The 14,162-nt window shown below is 50.0% G+C and overlaps 1 protein-coding gene across 3 annotated transcripts; it reads right to left on the bottom strand.

Annotated features, from left to right (window-relative positions):
• Positions 1-588: 588 nt before the first annotated feature.
• On the bottom strand, positions 589-13,836 carry CSRNP1 (cysteine and serine rich nuclear protein 1). 3 transcript variants are annotated; one of them, XM_052694663.1, is made up of 5 exons: positions 13,745-13,836; positions 8,675-8,870; positions 6,231-6,490; positions 5,269-5,565; positions 589-4,360 (listed from the first exon to the last, which is right to left on the bottom strand). In XM_052694663.1, the coding sequence occupies exons 2-5, from the start codon at positions 8,844-8,846 to the stop codon at positions 3,377-3,379; spliced, it is 1,713 nt and encodes a 570-aa protein (XP_052550623.1). In that variant the 5' UTR covers positions 8,847-8,870; positions 13,745-13,836; the 3' UTR covers positions 589-3,376. The 3 variants fall into 3 exon arrangements, with proteins under 3 accessions (XP_052550623.1, XP_052550622.1, XP_052550621.1); XM_052694662.1 differs by lacking the exon at positions 13,745-13,836 and adding an exon at positions 9,620-10,648; XM_052694661.1 differs by lacking the exon at positions 13,745-13,836 and having other exon boundaries at positions 8,675-8,912.
• Positions 13,837-14,162: the final 326 nt, after the last annotated feature.

The raw sequence follows: 14,162 nt of genomic DNA, 5'->3' as shown, positions 1-14,162 counted from the left end.
TTGTGCTCAGATGAATTTGGCCTTTCCATTCCTGAATCCTCAGTGCCACACATCATAGGCTGGCACCAGCCAGCAGGAAGGTCCTGCAGAAAGAGCTGCATTAGTGGGACAGCCTAGGAGATGGCCTCAACACAGTGACCTTCCAGCCAGACAACTCCAACCCACCGTGCCAGCACTTTGCTGGGCTTTGATACAACCACCGTTTCCCATTTCCTTGCTAAAGATGCTCTGCCCGGTGCAGTTTCAATGTCCAGGTCTGGACAGAGCTACAGGCATGGGGATGAGGGCAGCGTCCCACACAACGAGCGTCCTTTGACACTTCTTTCATCGTGGTACTGGGTACCTCTGGGAGGACACCCGTCCCTGGGCAAAGTCATGATTTTGTGGTCCATCTCATTATTTGGGGTGGGAATCCTGGGGTGATGAGCTTCAAAACAGTCCAAAAAAAGCAAAAACAAAGGAAAAAAGGAGCAGCTGTGACATGCAGTAGCTCTCACACCCCTCATCCAAGCATCTGAGCCACAGCAGAGAAAAGAAAGTAACAAGCAGTCATGCTGGAGGCGCAAGGAGAAAGGGTGAAGACGCTGCCGCATTCAAACAAAATTATTTTATTGAAAGTGTAATGGAAATTTCTTCATATTGCTTTGATGAAATGAGAGACAGCAGCTGTAGACAAATATGCTTTTTTCCTTTTTTTTTTTTTTTAACAAATGCAAATGGATAAGGTAAAAATAAAGCATTTTTTTTTAACTTGTACCCTTAAGCAACATAATCACAATATATACACAAAGAAAGCTAAAATAAAGCTATGTTGAAACCAAAGTGTTTCAATCAATACATTAGATAATTACAGATTGTGTCAATAAATAGCCAGTTTAAAAACTGTTTAACAGGCAACTTTTTACATAGATACCGAGAAGAAAAACAAACAAACAAGCAACAAAATTATATATTTACAATTCAGTGCCTTGAAAAGAAAAAAAAAAAAAAAGAGAGAAAAAAATCTTTTTTTTTTTTTTTTTTTTTTTGGCACCAACACAAATAAAATGAATAAATTATAGAAAAAACAAAATCCACAATGGCAGGAGTCAATCTCTGTCATTCATTACAAAAAGTGTTGTGTATATATATATATATAAAATATATGCATATATTTTATATATATAAATATATATATATATGCAGAGAAACTGAGGAATGTTATAAAATATATTAGTGCCAATAAATACAGAACGGTACCAGACTTCCAACAGTCAGTATTTTTGATGCAGTCTGAAGGATAGCAACTACCACCAGAAGACAACCAAGGGGGGTTTTCAGTCAAAACAAACGACGGCGACAACAAAAAAATAAGATAGATAGATAGATAGATAGATAGATAGATAGATAGATAGGTATCCAGGAAATCCTCCATCTGCCAGTAGTATTCCTACAGTCGCCCTCCTGCCCATGGCGATGGCCTCAGGGGATGCCTCGTGGGAGGACGTGGCGGGTTGACACTGCTTCAAGGTTGACCGGCTCAATACCAGAGAAGACGTACAATTAAATAATAATAATAATAATTAATAACAATAATTTAAAAAAACAAAAACAAAAACAAAAAAAACCCAGCCTTCGTGCTATTCATACGCCAGAAGCTTTCCGAATTGCTGGCAGGGTGCCATGGTGGCATGGCAAGACTACTTGTCCATCAAGTGGCAGGTCTCAAACAGCCCCCATCCCTGCTGGTGGGGACAGCGAGTGTTCAGCTAAGGGAAAGGTCCCCAGCCCCACATTCTGGGATGATTTCCCCCAACTGGGTGACTATGCAAGGGGGGAATTCAATATACAGCTGTGGGTTTCCAGAGAGATACTCAGACGCTCACGCTGCTGGCGTAGGCACTTAGTGTATCACTGGCGTGCAGGTTTGGGTCCAGTTACATGGCATGGCCAAATAGTGTCATGTTCTCAGGCTGATTCAAACAACAAAAAATCTAAGTAGGCCTCTAATCTCCCTCCTAAGCACAACCATTTCTCTTTTTTCCTCCTCTCTGCAATCGTACTCAATAAATAATGCAACAACCTTCATATTCATCTCCTTTCCTTGATTTACCCAATTCATCTGTTTGAAAAAAAGAGTATAAACAGTCTGGCCCACAAGTTTCTGGAGTTGCCATATCCTTGACCTCTGGGAGTCGTAAGGGTGCTGCTGCCCTTCACTTTGCTCTCCAAAGCCCCACGGGCTGCAAAGGTCACCCTGACTTTCTCCCTCGCTGGCAGTTCCTCTGCATATTCAGGCACCATAAGCGATCACGAAAGATCTCATGGCCAAATCCTTAGGAAATTCAATAAATTAGAAAATAATTTATGGAAAGATTTCGGTGGTTTTTGTTCATTAAATAGAGCTAGCTCATGTTTCTCAAACACAGGATGGTTTTGCTCCCTATAGCAGTATCATGCATACCAGACTACGCGCTATCACGTCTACAAAGGATGGTTCACTACCAGAGGATGCTGTAGGAACACCTCCCTCATCCCTCCCCTCCCACCCACCTTGCATTCAGCTCTTGTAGCAATGTGAGGTGAAGACCAAACAGACAGCACCTCCCAGACTCAGACACCGGGGTCATCTTTAGGACGTGTGCTGCTGGAGACCTTACTGTCCTTCCAGGTCATTGACAAACCACAGTGCTATTCATGTACTACAGGTAGAAAATAAATAAATACAGATATATTATGCAAAAAATATGATTGTGCACATAATACATCTGAGGTATCACCAATTTAAATAAGGTTTCATGCTAGTTCAAGCTTCAGTGGCTAGTTAAATTCTGGAATTTACAATAAATAGATGAAGGATGATTATGCATATAGTGTACGGATCTCTTCTGTAAACCTTTTCCAATTTAAACCCAAGAGCGTGTTGGTCTGGCCCTTATGCAAATCACGAATTTTCACAATAAATACAGCTTCAAGAGTTGGCTGAAAAAGTTCCCGCGACACCGAAACGTTTCTAGAAGGGGCTGTGTGTACGACTGGCAACATTCGCAAGGAGCATTTCTCAACAGGTCTTTGCATACAAAACACAAGGAAATTCATACTTGAAAGTCTTTGTCCCTCCCTCCACCCCCCCACCCCCAACCCCATCATGAAAGTTTAGAAATTTTTGCACAAACAGCAAGAGGACTGATTGTAGCTGCAGTATGTCAAAACGTCCACATTCTATAAAGACCAAAAATAGTTTGTCTGCTCAGAAAGTCTGATTTCTTTTTTTTTTTTTTTTTTTAAATCCTTTTCACATAGCACAAGTGAAAGTTTGCCCGTCCAACCGTTCTTCGGCTTTGGTTTCAGCACCGCGATGCTGCCAATCCTTCGCATCCCCAGCCAGCCAGGAGCTTCACACCTTCACCGTTTCCATCAGCGATGACTTGATGGCGTCCTCCAAAAGCTGATTGTCTGTGAAAGGGGCTGGGGTTTCAGGGACGGATTCGGACAAACCGATGAGAGACTCCAAGAAACAGGAGCCCTGATCTCCAGCTTGCGGGAAACCGGGGAAATTAGGCAACTGAAACTGTAACGCTGAGAAGTTATCAAGGTTCTCATACTCCTTCAAGGAGTTGTAAAGGGGTCCCAAGTTATAGTCCGAGAAGGACTGGAAGAAATCCAAGGAGTCAGAGGAAAGGCTGAGGTCAGCATAGCTCTTGGAACACGACTCAGCTGGGGCTGGGGCGCAGCACGACACCCCATCACAGCGCGCGTGCATGGCCTCCTCCAGCAGCCCACCACTGTCCTGGTTGGCGTTCTCGTCCAGGCACTCAGACAGGTGGGATGAGGCCCCAGGGCCGGGCTTGGCCTCGCAGCCATGGTCCTCAATGAAGAAGTCGGCAGGGTGGAAACAGCTCAGGTTGTCCTGGCAGCGGTCTGCCTCCTCCTCGGCATCCGAATCGTTGAAGTGGAGGATGCGTGCCAAGCCATCGTCATCGATGTCCGACTGGGACTTGTCGGAGGGGAGGCTCTCATAGGGTTCCTCCAGGTCCTCGCTGGGGTGGGAGGAGATGGAGGAGTCCGTCATGTCGCTGCTGCAGCTGTTCTCCCCCAGGGCTTCCAACTCAGGGCTGAACTGGAAGGCGGGGGCCAGCGGCGCCGTGCGTTCTTCCAAGGGCCCCTTTGTCGCTGTGCAGCCCAGCTGAGGCAACCGCTCTCGGAAGGGAGGTTCAACCTCTGCCACCCCCTCACTGCTCTGCTGCTGCTTCTCCAGCTCCATCTTCATGATGGTGTGGATGAAGTGGGTCTGCACCCGGGCCTGGTTGAACTCGATCCTACCTTCTGTGTTGCCGCAGCCGTCCTTGGTACAGCCACAGGGGAAGGAGGTGTGGTCCATCTGGGGGCAAAAACATGGGGTGAGGACCCTCGCCTAAAGCCCAAGCCACCTTGATTCACCCCCCCAACTCTTACACATCACCTTTGCAGCATGGGTGAGGGATTTAAAAGCAAGCCAAAAAATGCAAAATAGTAAAAAAAAACCAACCCACACCACTTGCTCTTTGGAAGATGCTCGGAAAGGAGACATAAGTGGGCAAATGTGAATTTTTGTGCACTGCACCACGATATCTAATATCTGATCTATATCACGAGCTTCTGCCTCTCTGCGGGATGAAGGACAAATTGCTCCACTGGTATCTGCAGCACTTCTACGTACCAGCTGTGAGCAGCCACTAGAGGGGGGCTGTGACATGCACATGGGCCATGAGTCCTCCTGTGCACATCCATCTGCCTGTGCATTTCCAACTGCCTGTGCACACCAACTGTCTGCACACACACACCCTACACCACCCAGCTTGCAACCACAGCACATAGCAAGCAAGTGAGCAGCACCCACAGTAATGAATACTCCTGCAAACACAGCAGGACAGGCACCTCTGAAAACAGAAAATATAAAAAAAAATAAATGAAGGTAACTAAGTGCAGCTACAGGGGTCACCCTGTGACGTGCAGGTAGGCCTGCAGAGCTGACACTGATGTTCCTACGTGTGCTGGGAGTTGGGATGCACACCAACAAGGAGAATAAGAATAAAACCAAGGGAGGAGGAGAAATTGGAGCCTCGTGGGAGGAGCGAAGGGCTTCCCTTTGCCAAGGCATCCCCCACAGCCCGTCTCTCTCTGCCATTCACAATGTGTGTGCACTTGCACATCCCCATGGGATGAGCGATTTGGGAGGAAGATGCTTTCCAGCAGCATCTCCAAGAGCTTTACCCGCTTCAACTTGAGATGCATGAGATAGGGCAGTACCTGGCACTTAATGCCTGCCAAGCTACAGCTGCAGGTCTCGGGATCGCAGACCTCCTGACAGTCACAGCCACAGTCCTCCCGGGACAGGCGGATGCTGTGCAGCTCCCGCTTCTCCTCCTTGTCAATCTTCTTCACCCCAACGGCTTTGAGCAGTGCACGCCTTTTCTTGGCTGGATAGGGCTGGAGAAAAAAGCCATCCTCCAGGTCCACGTTGCTGACGTCGATGTCGTCGTCAGAGATGTCTTCAATAGTGAGCTGGTTGGCTTCCTCCGATTCCTTCGTGCCGTTCATGGTGAGCTGAGGGCAAAACATGGGCAAAGTGTTATGGAGGTCTCAGGGACACCAAGACAGCAACCCTCAACACCTCAGGCCAGGAGAAATCATGGAATCATAAAGATTGGAAAAGACCACTAAAGTCATCTAGTCCAATCCCAACTCATCCCCACCATGCCCGCTAACCATGTCCCTCAGTGCCACATCTCCATGTTTCCTGAACAATTTCAGGGATAGTGACTCCACTACCTCCCTGGGCAGCCTGTTCCAATACATGAATCATAAAATTGCAGAGTAATACAAATTGGAAGAGATCCGTAAGGATCTGACTCCTGGCTCCACAGAGGACCACCCAAACACCAGACCATACATCTGGCTGCATAGCACAGACACTTCCTGACTTGCCCCAGTAGTGGCCACCTCTATGACCAGTATCTGTCTCGGAGCCTCCAGAGAGAAACCCGAGAGCCTGAAGACCATGGGGTGCACAGCATCTCGCTCAGGTCCCACCTGAACACCTGATGAATACCTGCTAGGGGAGCTGAGCATCACTTCTTTCAAGGCAGAGAACCGACCTGTGTTTCTCAGAGACCCACAGAAGGTTCTGGATCAATGTCCCAAGGACTCGAAAAGACCAACAGAAAGAAAAGACCTTCATGAGAAAAGACACCCCCAATCCAGCCACTCACTTTCCATTTCAAGGCTTCCAACTTCTCCTCTTTCAATTTCTCTTCCAGTTTCTCCCGACGAACGTTTTCCTGCTCCTTGGAGAACTCTGCTAACGTGAACTGCCGAGAGGAGCTGTGTTTGCTCACCATCCCCAGCGTGCAGCCCCCGCGGCTCGGTACGCTCGTGAAGCCCTGGCAGCGCGGGAAGTAGAACACAGTGACCCGGTCAAACTCCACGTTGTTCTTCTTTAGCCGTTTGGATTTCTTCAGGATGGACGTGGCTAAAAAAGGGGGAGAAAAGAGTACACAGTCAGCGATGCCATCCTGAAGATGGAGGTAAAATAACGTTGCTAAATGCTATGAACCGGACTCGCAATGGTAACATAATACGATAAGGTCACCACATCTCATGCTCCAGGATCTAAAGGTGGAAAGTGGAGACAGGAGAAACTAAGCCAAGTCCTGATGCACTGGAGTCACCACTCAGATTCACCCTAATAAATGCCCACTGCTTCTCCTCCCCACCACAACTTCTGCCAGGAAATACATTTGCGTATACTTCACATGCAGCAGAGCAGAACGAACAAGCAGCCAACCAAACCTGTCCTGTTCCCAATCCCTTCACCCTGCCTGCTGTCCCAGGGTCCCACAACACTGGGACACTGATGCTTCAGCTCCAGCTTTTGGGGCAGGACAGAAAATAGCCCGAATTGGCTGCTTCTCCTGGTATTTCCTTTTACCATCCACTGGGAGGAACCACGAATCTGTAGTTTATTCTTGTAAGACTCATTTGAGAGCAGCTGCTAAGATGTTAATCTTGATGCAGGTGACCCCAGGGTAAACATGGCAATGCATGACTCTGGTTTATTTTATGCTGCTGAAATACACTACACAGCACTCAGAGCAGAGCTTCTCCAGAGATACCCGGTTCTGCACACGCAGACGGAGCAAGTAGGGGTGGAATAAGTGGTCAGAGCAATTTCACAGAATCATAGAAGTGTCTGAGTTGGAACTGACCTTTAAAAGCCATCTGGTCCAACCCCCCTGCAAAGAACAGGGACACTCACAGCTCCATCAGGTGCTCAGGGCGTTGTCCAGCCTGACTTTTGAGTGTCTCCAGGAATTTGGGACATTTACCACCTCTCTGAGCAACCTGTGCCAATGCCTCACCACCCTTATTACAGAAAGCTTTCCTTATATCCCATCTAAATGTCCCTTGTGCTGTTTGCATGCCAGGAAGAAGAGGAGGCAATGCACAAATTCAGTGTCTGGTTTTTCTGGTGTCACTCTCTGCTAATGAAGTAATGGGAATGTGGGAACAAGCAGCCAGGAAGGGCTGGGTCAATCCCCAGCACGAGACTGAGCTGTGCTGCTTGGATAGCAGAGCTGAGAAAGTGCAAACTGAACAGCAAGCTGCACCTACATTTCACAGGTCTTGCTTGCCAAAATACCGCATCTCAGTTTCAGATGGAAAAAAAGAAAAGAAAAAAAAAAGCATTCACCCAGCTGTGTCAGCAGCTTCTGCTCACTCACTGAGGGTTTCGAACCAGGCTGCGCCATCGCTTTGATGCTATCTTTGCACTGTGCGTTGCTTTTTCATAATAACCTTGATTCAATCTTCTAAACCATCAGCTCTTTATCAAGAGGCAAGTTAACCACCGCCAGCATCTATCGACCGAGCTGCTGCACTTTGGCATTTGCTTCTCCCTCCTTCCCCCCCCCCCTCCAAATTGTTTTTCCATTCCTGACCCTTTTTCAATGGAGCCAGAGAATACAAAAAGTTCATTGTTTTGTCACCAAACCTGGGAAGACAAGCAAGAATGAGACTCTTTATTATTACAAGACTTCTAAAGCCTTTTCAGACCCTGCGTGTTTGTATGTGTCTGCTAAGTGGAGCTTAACTGCTATATACAGTGGGTGTTCAGTGTAATTTACTGGGTTGGACCATTTCTCCTCCACGAAGATGGTCTCCTATTGTCTTTCTTTTCCCTTTGCACAGCAGATAAGGGATTTTATGACCTTGTCTTCTGCATGTTTTCCTAAAAGCCCTCAAAACCGATAACGCTGGGAAAACAAAATAGCATTTATCTGTACTGACAGCGGAGGCAATGTCAAACGCGTCGTGTTCTTTGGCAAAGTCCCCACCTTACATAGGAAGCGGGTTCTGAAATGGTAATTAGGCTGCTGGTTAATCATTTTTCAAAACCAGCATTACGGGCTGTCTGTTCCATAGTTGCCTATGGAACAGCTGATAGCATGCTGAAGGACGGAGGATGCTCTGATAGCAGCATCCTCTGGATACTTGTGCACTGGCGTGCCCCATGGGCCCAGAAATTTGGATTTGGACCAAAAAAAGGTGCAAACAAATGGCAAAATGGTAGGAGGGACAGCTGAGGAAGACTCTCGTGAAGACGCTGGGAGATTATAAGGATAAGGCAAACAGGGCTAGGCGATAGGGGACTCACGGGTAAAGCCAGGTGCTATGGCAGAGCTGGGCTTGCTGTCTCCACGGGAGCTGTCTTCATCCGAGTCCCAGCCTGAAGACGCCGAGGAGGACAGAGGGGAACAGGAGGAGGAGGAGCAGTAGGTGCTGTCATCCCCCAGCTCTTCATACTTCCTTTTCAACACCCCGCTCATGGTGACGCCGTATTGTTCATATAACTGCAAAGGAAGGGAGAAAAGCATCATGAGAGAGGGAAATCATCCCACTGACAGTCTGCACGGGCTCAGTGCGCAGGCTGTGACTCCCCAAAGGTGCACCCCACAACCACACCTCGCTGCCGCCCCTGCACGCAGCTGCAATTCCTCTCCTCTTTTAGAGGAAACGCAACTGCCCAGGAACCCATTCAATCAACACAAACGTTATCCAACAATAATTACTACATTTTGCTTACTAATTCTTTTATGTTAACTCCTTCCCCCGATCGCTTTCTGCGCAGTTACAGCTCGAGCGTCTTGCTAATTACAAAAATAAGCCGGTTTGCAGAGAACAATCTGCTGGCATGATTTACTTGCTACAGCCCCCTGGGGAAACAGACTTATTAAATGAAGCACTGAAATACAAATATATCAACTGTGAAGAACAGCCCTTCTCCTCACGGTGCCTTTCATAGTCAGTCCCCCATTCAATAAGCTATTCTTGTTTAGGCTGGGTTATGTATCAAGCATAGTAGCAATTAAAAACAACGTAGCTAATTAAAAACAAAGCAGCTCTGTGCTTGCCTAGATTCCTAAATTTCCTTCACGCTCTTCTACTGCCCATTTCCAGCATTCACAACCCAGTGTGCCTGGAGCAGCATGGTGGAAGGGCAAACCCAGTGCTAATGGACGTGGTGTCCTCATGCCCTCTTGTGAAACCCTCCCACCAGCACAACCTACTCCTCGTAACCGTAACCATATCACTTTCTCACCCTCTTTTGCATGTCTGATGTGAATTTAAATCTCTCAAACCGACATCCTCCTGACAGCCCTGAGCAGGCGGCACAGAAACTGCATGGACTTCAGAACCTCCCCACGATGGGATGCTCAACAGTGCCTGCGATGGTGGGTGCCTGCAAAGCCCCACTGCTCATCAATCACATTCACCGACAGCTTCCGTGCCAGAAGTCCCCTGAAAGGTTAAAGATGGATGGATGAAGTGGTTCTGGGCTTGGAAGAAGTTAATCATTGCATGGGGCTGCATGTGCCAGAGGTTGGGTTGTCGAGGCCTTGACCCAAAGCTGATGTGGAGAAGTTGGCTGTGGCAGCATGTCCAATCCAGCACCAGTGCTGAGCCCTCTCCTACCTTTTCACTTGCAAAGCGCTGGCAGCCACAACGATGCAAACTCTCTAATCTCCTTTTTTTTCAGTTCTTTTTCCACCACCCGTTCTGCTGATGGTCACCCACGCCAGAAGTGAAGGAAAAAACTTCCAAAATGAAGTACCTCCTCGTCCACATAGAATGGTCAAAAACTCCACAAAAACAAACACAGGTGGCTCTGGGATGAACCCACTCACTGCTGCAAGGCCATCTCCTCTATCCCTACTGAAGGATGTTGTCTTCCAGCCAACAGGAGGAGAATGCAGCTCTCCAGCACATCCAGAAGATGGGAGTAGAGCAGGCACTGATGTCACTTGGGCTTTGTCCCCTCCCTGCAGGGACACCAGCGGGCATCAGAGAGAAGCCGTCAGGCAGTGACATGGCGTTCTGGCCAAACTCACCCCATCCTTGCATCAGTTTGCCACCTCCTCTCACGTGCCATCCATCCATTCAGCCCTCCACCCCAAATCCTGACTGCGGTGATGAGCTGGGTGATGACCAGCTGCCAGCAGCCTGGGCAACACCAGGACTTCTACCTACAGACAAAAAAACCCAAAGGTATGAAGGGGCTTTCCCAGTCTGTATAATTCCCAGGGAAGCGAGCAGAATGTCGATGCTGTCTCAACACTCAGCCAACAGAGCTGTGTTTTGGACGGTACCATTTTTTTAATTTATTTTGAAAAAATACCTCTACCTCCATCTGCCCCCTATAAACACCACCCGGATGGGGTTCAGCCATCAGGGCTGAGTCGGTGCCTTGCATTGAGCACAGCCAGTGCCCTCCTCCAGGCGCCATCAGTGCCCTCCCCTCCTTGCCCAAGCGCTCGGCAGCAGAACCCAAGCCATGAGAGCAATGCTGCTGAAACCACGGCTGGGATCACTGAGCTGCGGTGATGCCGCAAGCCTGAGACTCCCATCCGCATCTGTGCCTGCCATAGAAGTCACAAAAATGTGCACAGCAGCGTGAAAAACAGAAAATATCAGCGCTCGGCAGTGGAAATCTCTGCAAGCGGCTCAGAGCGCAGGAGGATTTTACCACCTTTATTCCCTCTCACTCTCTCTCTTTTTCTTTTTTTTTTTTTTTTTACATAACCTGAAATAAAATAATCCTATCTTCCTTTTAGTTGCCAAAAAAGACATTCTGTTCTTGGCTAAGACTTCTTACTCATCTATTTTACTGAAAACAGCTTTTGGAACAAGTACATAATGCAATGGATCAAACCCGCAGGAATTCCTCTCTGGCACCAGAACTCCCACTATCCTGGGAATACTTTCTAACAAATATTTAGCCCAGATGTGCATTCCTTTCTTTTTCTCTCTGTCTCCCTCCTTTTCTTTTTATTTTTTTTTTTCCAAGCTTTTGGGGGGGTGGGGGAGCTTAGTGGGAGGGGGGGGGAAGGGGAGTGAATCCGCTAAGTCTCATTTCTGGCACTCGGGCGAGTTGCAGAGCAAAGCCCTAATATGCAGGAATGCAAAGAATTAATGTTTTAACTATCCTCCACTTGGACAACGTATCAACAGTAAATATTTTGAGTCATTTGGATTTCAGAAGGCATCCGTGCAGCCCAGAGAGGAGGAGGGCACCCAAAATCCTACAGGGCCTGGCTTTAAGGGGCTGCACAGAGGCACGGGGAGGAAGTTTTGGGGTTTTGCAAGGAGCAAAGCATGCGGCAATTAAAGGGAATCACTCCTGGAAGCAGCTCCTGGGGGACTGCAGGAGAACAGCAGTGTTTGCAATTTGATTTTCCGCCTGGGGAGAATCCCAGAAAGGTGGAAGGATCCCAAATCTACACGTGAACTGTAAGCAAAGTTCCCTCTGCAAAGCAAGAAAACAAGCGGTGCTACGCATGGATTTACCAGCAGCTTTCCTGCCTTAGGAGCACCCTGCAAGCCCAGTGCAAAGGGGGGGTGAGCCTTCAGCAGGGCCCAATATTGATTTAAAGCCCAACACTACAGCTCTAAGTCCAGAGCTGAATCCAAGGGGAGGTTTTTCTTCCTTTTCCAGGTGTTATTCCCACCACATGACCTTAGCACCATCAAAAAAGACACCAGTGCAGAGCCATCAGCCCTCAATCACCGCCGTCCACTTAACCATTTTAACTCCTGTCATATTTACTGAGGTGCAACGGGGAGCCCGTAGGGTTCAGCCCAGCTGATTTTCACCCTCTCCCGTGGTTGGGTTTAGGGTTTCACAGCTTTCCCCTGGTTATAAATAGCCCTTAGGCACTCGCTGTGCCCTGAGCGATCCTACTGCCAGTGCCGTCCATGGGAAGCAGGGCACACGTGAGCCAATATCTAGGGAACTCCAGCAAGAAACGGCTTTGTAGGCTTGCCATCAAGCCCTTCTGGCTCACTGACAGCTCAAAAGGTAAATAAGAAACATTAGGAAATGCATTAAAAGGTTATCTGACATAGCCCGAACGCAGCGTGCTTCGGATGTACTCTGCACCGCAATAAATATGAACAGAGCGACGCGTGCTTTTGTCTAGGAAAATCCTCGACTTGATTACACCCCATGAATAATTCAGGGCAGGTTTCCGTGTGTGCCCTCCCGCAGGTACACGCTGTGCTGCACGCTGCCCCCGGCTCCGCTCCTTTCCCGCACTGAATTATTAAAGGGAGGAATGTGAAGCTCCGGGTGTCCTCCGTGAGAAAGGAGGAAAAGGAAAAAGGCAAAAAGGATAATAATATTAAAAAAAAAGAGCGATAATTAAGATGTGGAGCCGCATGAAAAAGAACAAAGGGGAAAAAGAAAAAAAAAATAAATGATAATAGTTAAAAAAGAGTGACGATGAAAGGGCGAAGCTCCGTGGAAAAGAACAAAAGGGGGGAAAAAAAAAAAAAAAAGAAAAAAGAACAATGATTAAAACGTGAAGTTCCGTGAAAAAAAATAAAATAAAATAAAAAGGAGGAAAAATAATTAAAAAATAATAATTATAATAATTGGCTCTGGGAAAAGGCTGTCCCCGTGCGTCAGCCTCATCCCAAAGTGACACGGCGGAGGTGATGAGCGCTCCGGGAACACCGGGGCAGCTCTGTGTGCGGAAGGCTTCCCTTTGGCTCCGCCGGTTCCCCTCTCCCTTTCCCCTAAGCGCTGCCACAGCCGCCGCTGTTGCGCTGAGCGCTGCGGGCGCTGCGCTCCGTCCGTCGGCGCGTCCGTCGGAGCGCCGGTAGGTGTTGCTGTAGCGACAGGAATACATCCCCGGCCGGGAGCTCCGGGGTACAGCGAGCCGGCCAGCCTTCCTCCCCCCCCACACCCCCTCCTCTTCTCCCCCCGCTTTTCTTTCAACATCTCAAAACTGCAGCCGCAGCCTCAGCGAGGGGCGACGGGGTGCCGTCAATAGGTGTCCGGCCAGGAAAAAAAAACCAGGGGGGGGGACTCGCGGCGGAGACCCCCCCCCCCAATTCCGCTCCCCGATCCTCGCCGTCCCCGCCGAGCTCCGAGCGGTTCGTTCACCCTCTCCGGGTCCCGCCGCCCCCGGGCGCCGCGGACACGGCAGCCCCGGCCCAGACGGCGCCTACGCGACGCTCCCGCCCGGCTCCGTCCGCCGGGACACGGGAAGCCCCGACCCCCGCGGCCGGGAGCGCCGAGCCGCAGCCCCCGCACCCGACGGCGGACGGCGATCCGCACCCCCGACGGACGGACGCCAGCCGTACGCCCCGACGGCGGCGCGACGCGAACCGGACCGTTGGCGACGCGAACCCCTCCCCCCCCGCTCCCCGCTCCGGGCCCTACCTGCGGCGGCGGCTGCGGCTCTCGGCGCGGCGGCTCCGGCTGCAGTGGCGGCGGCGCCTCCCGCTCTGCCGCTGCCGGGGCTGCGCCGCGCCGCGCCGCGCTGCCCTTTTTCGTCAGTGGAAAACTCCGGGCTCTGACGCAGGCGGTGACAGGAGCGGGGCCGGCGCGCTCCCGGGCCCGCCCGGCTTCCTGCCCCCCCCCGGGCGGGGCGCTGACTCAGGGCCGCCGCCGCCGCCTCCCCGCCCCGCCCGCCGGGGGCGCTGCCCGTGAGGGGCCCGGGGGACGGCGGGGCGGCTTGGGCCCGGAGCGCGGGCGCCGGAGGGGTGAGGGGCTCCCCGCAAACACGGCCTGAGGGGCTGGGAGCCACAACCGCGCCGGGACCCCAGAACGGCTTTGGGTGCCTCAAGAGAGTTTGGAT

Source organism: Tympanuchus pallidicinctus, unplaced genomic scaffold (genome assembly GCF_026119805.1).
Source record: "Tympanuchus pallidicinctus isolate F22 unplaced genomic scaffold, pur_lepc_1.0 scaffold3, whole genome shotgun sequence".
Lineage (NCBI taxonomy): Eukaryota > Metazoa > Chordata > Aves > Galliformes > Phasianidae > Tympanuchus > Tympanuchus pallidicinctus.
This window is presented reverse-complemented; position numbering and strand designations above follow the sequence as displayed.

Coding starts and splice junctions, on each gene's coding strand:
- CSRNP1 (XM_052694661.1), bottom strand. CDS start 8,897: ATGATGCTTTTCTCCCTTCCTTTGCAGTTATATGAACAATACGGCGTC. Junction 6,491..8,674: donor CATAGCACCTGGCTTTACCC/GTGAGTCCCCTA, acceptor CCCCTTTTTTAG/CCACGTCCATCCTGAAGAAA. Junction 5,566..6,230: donor TGGAAGCCTTGAAATGGAAA/GTGAGTGGCTGG, acceptor TTTTGCCCTCAG/CTCACCATGAACGGCACGAA.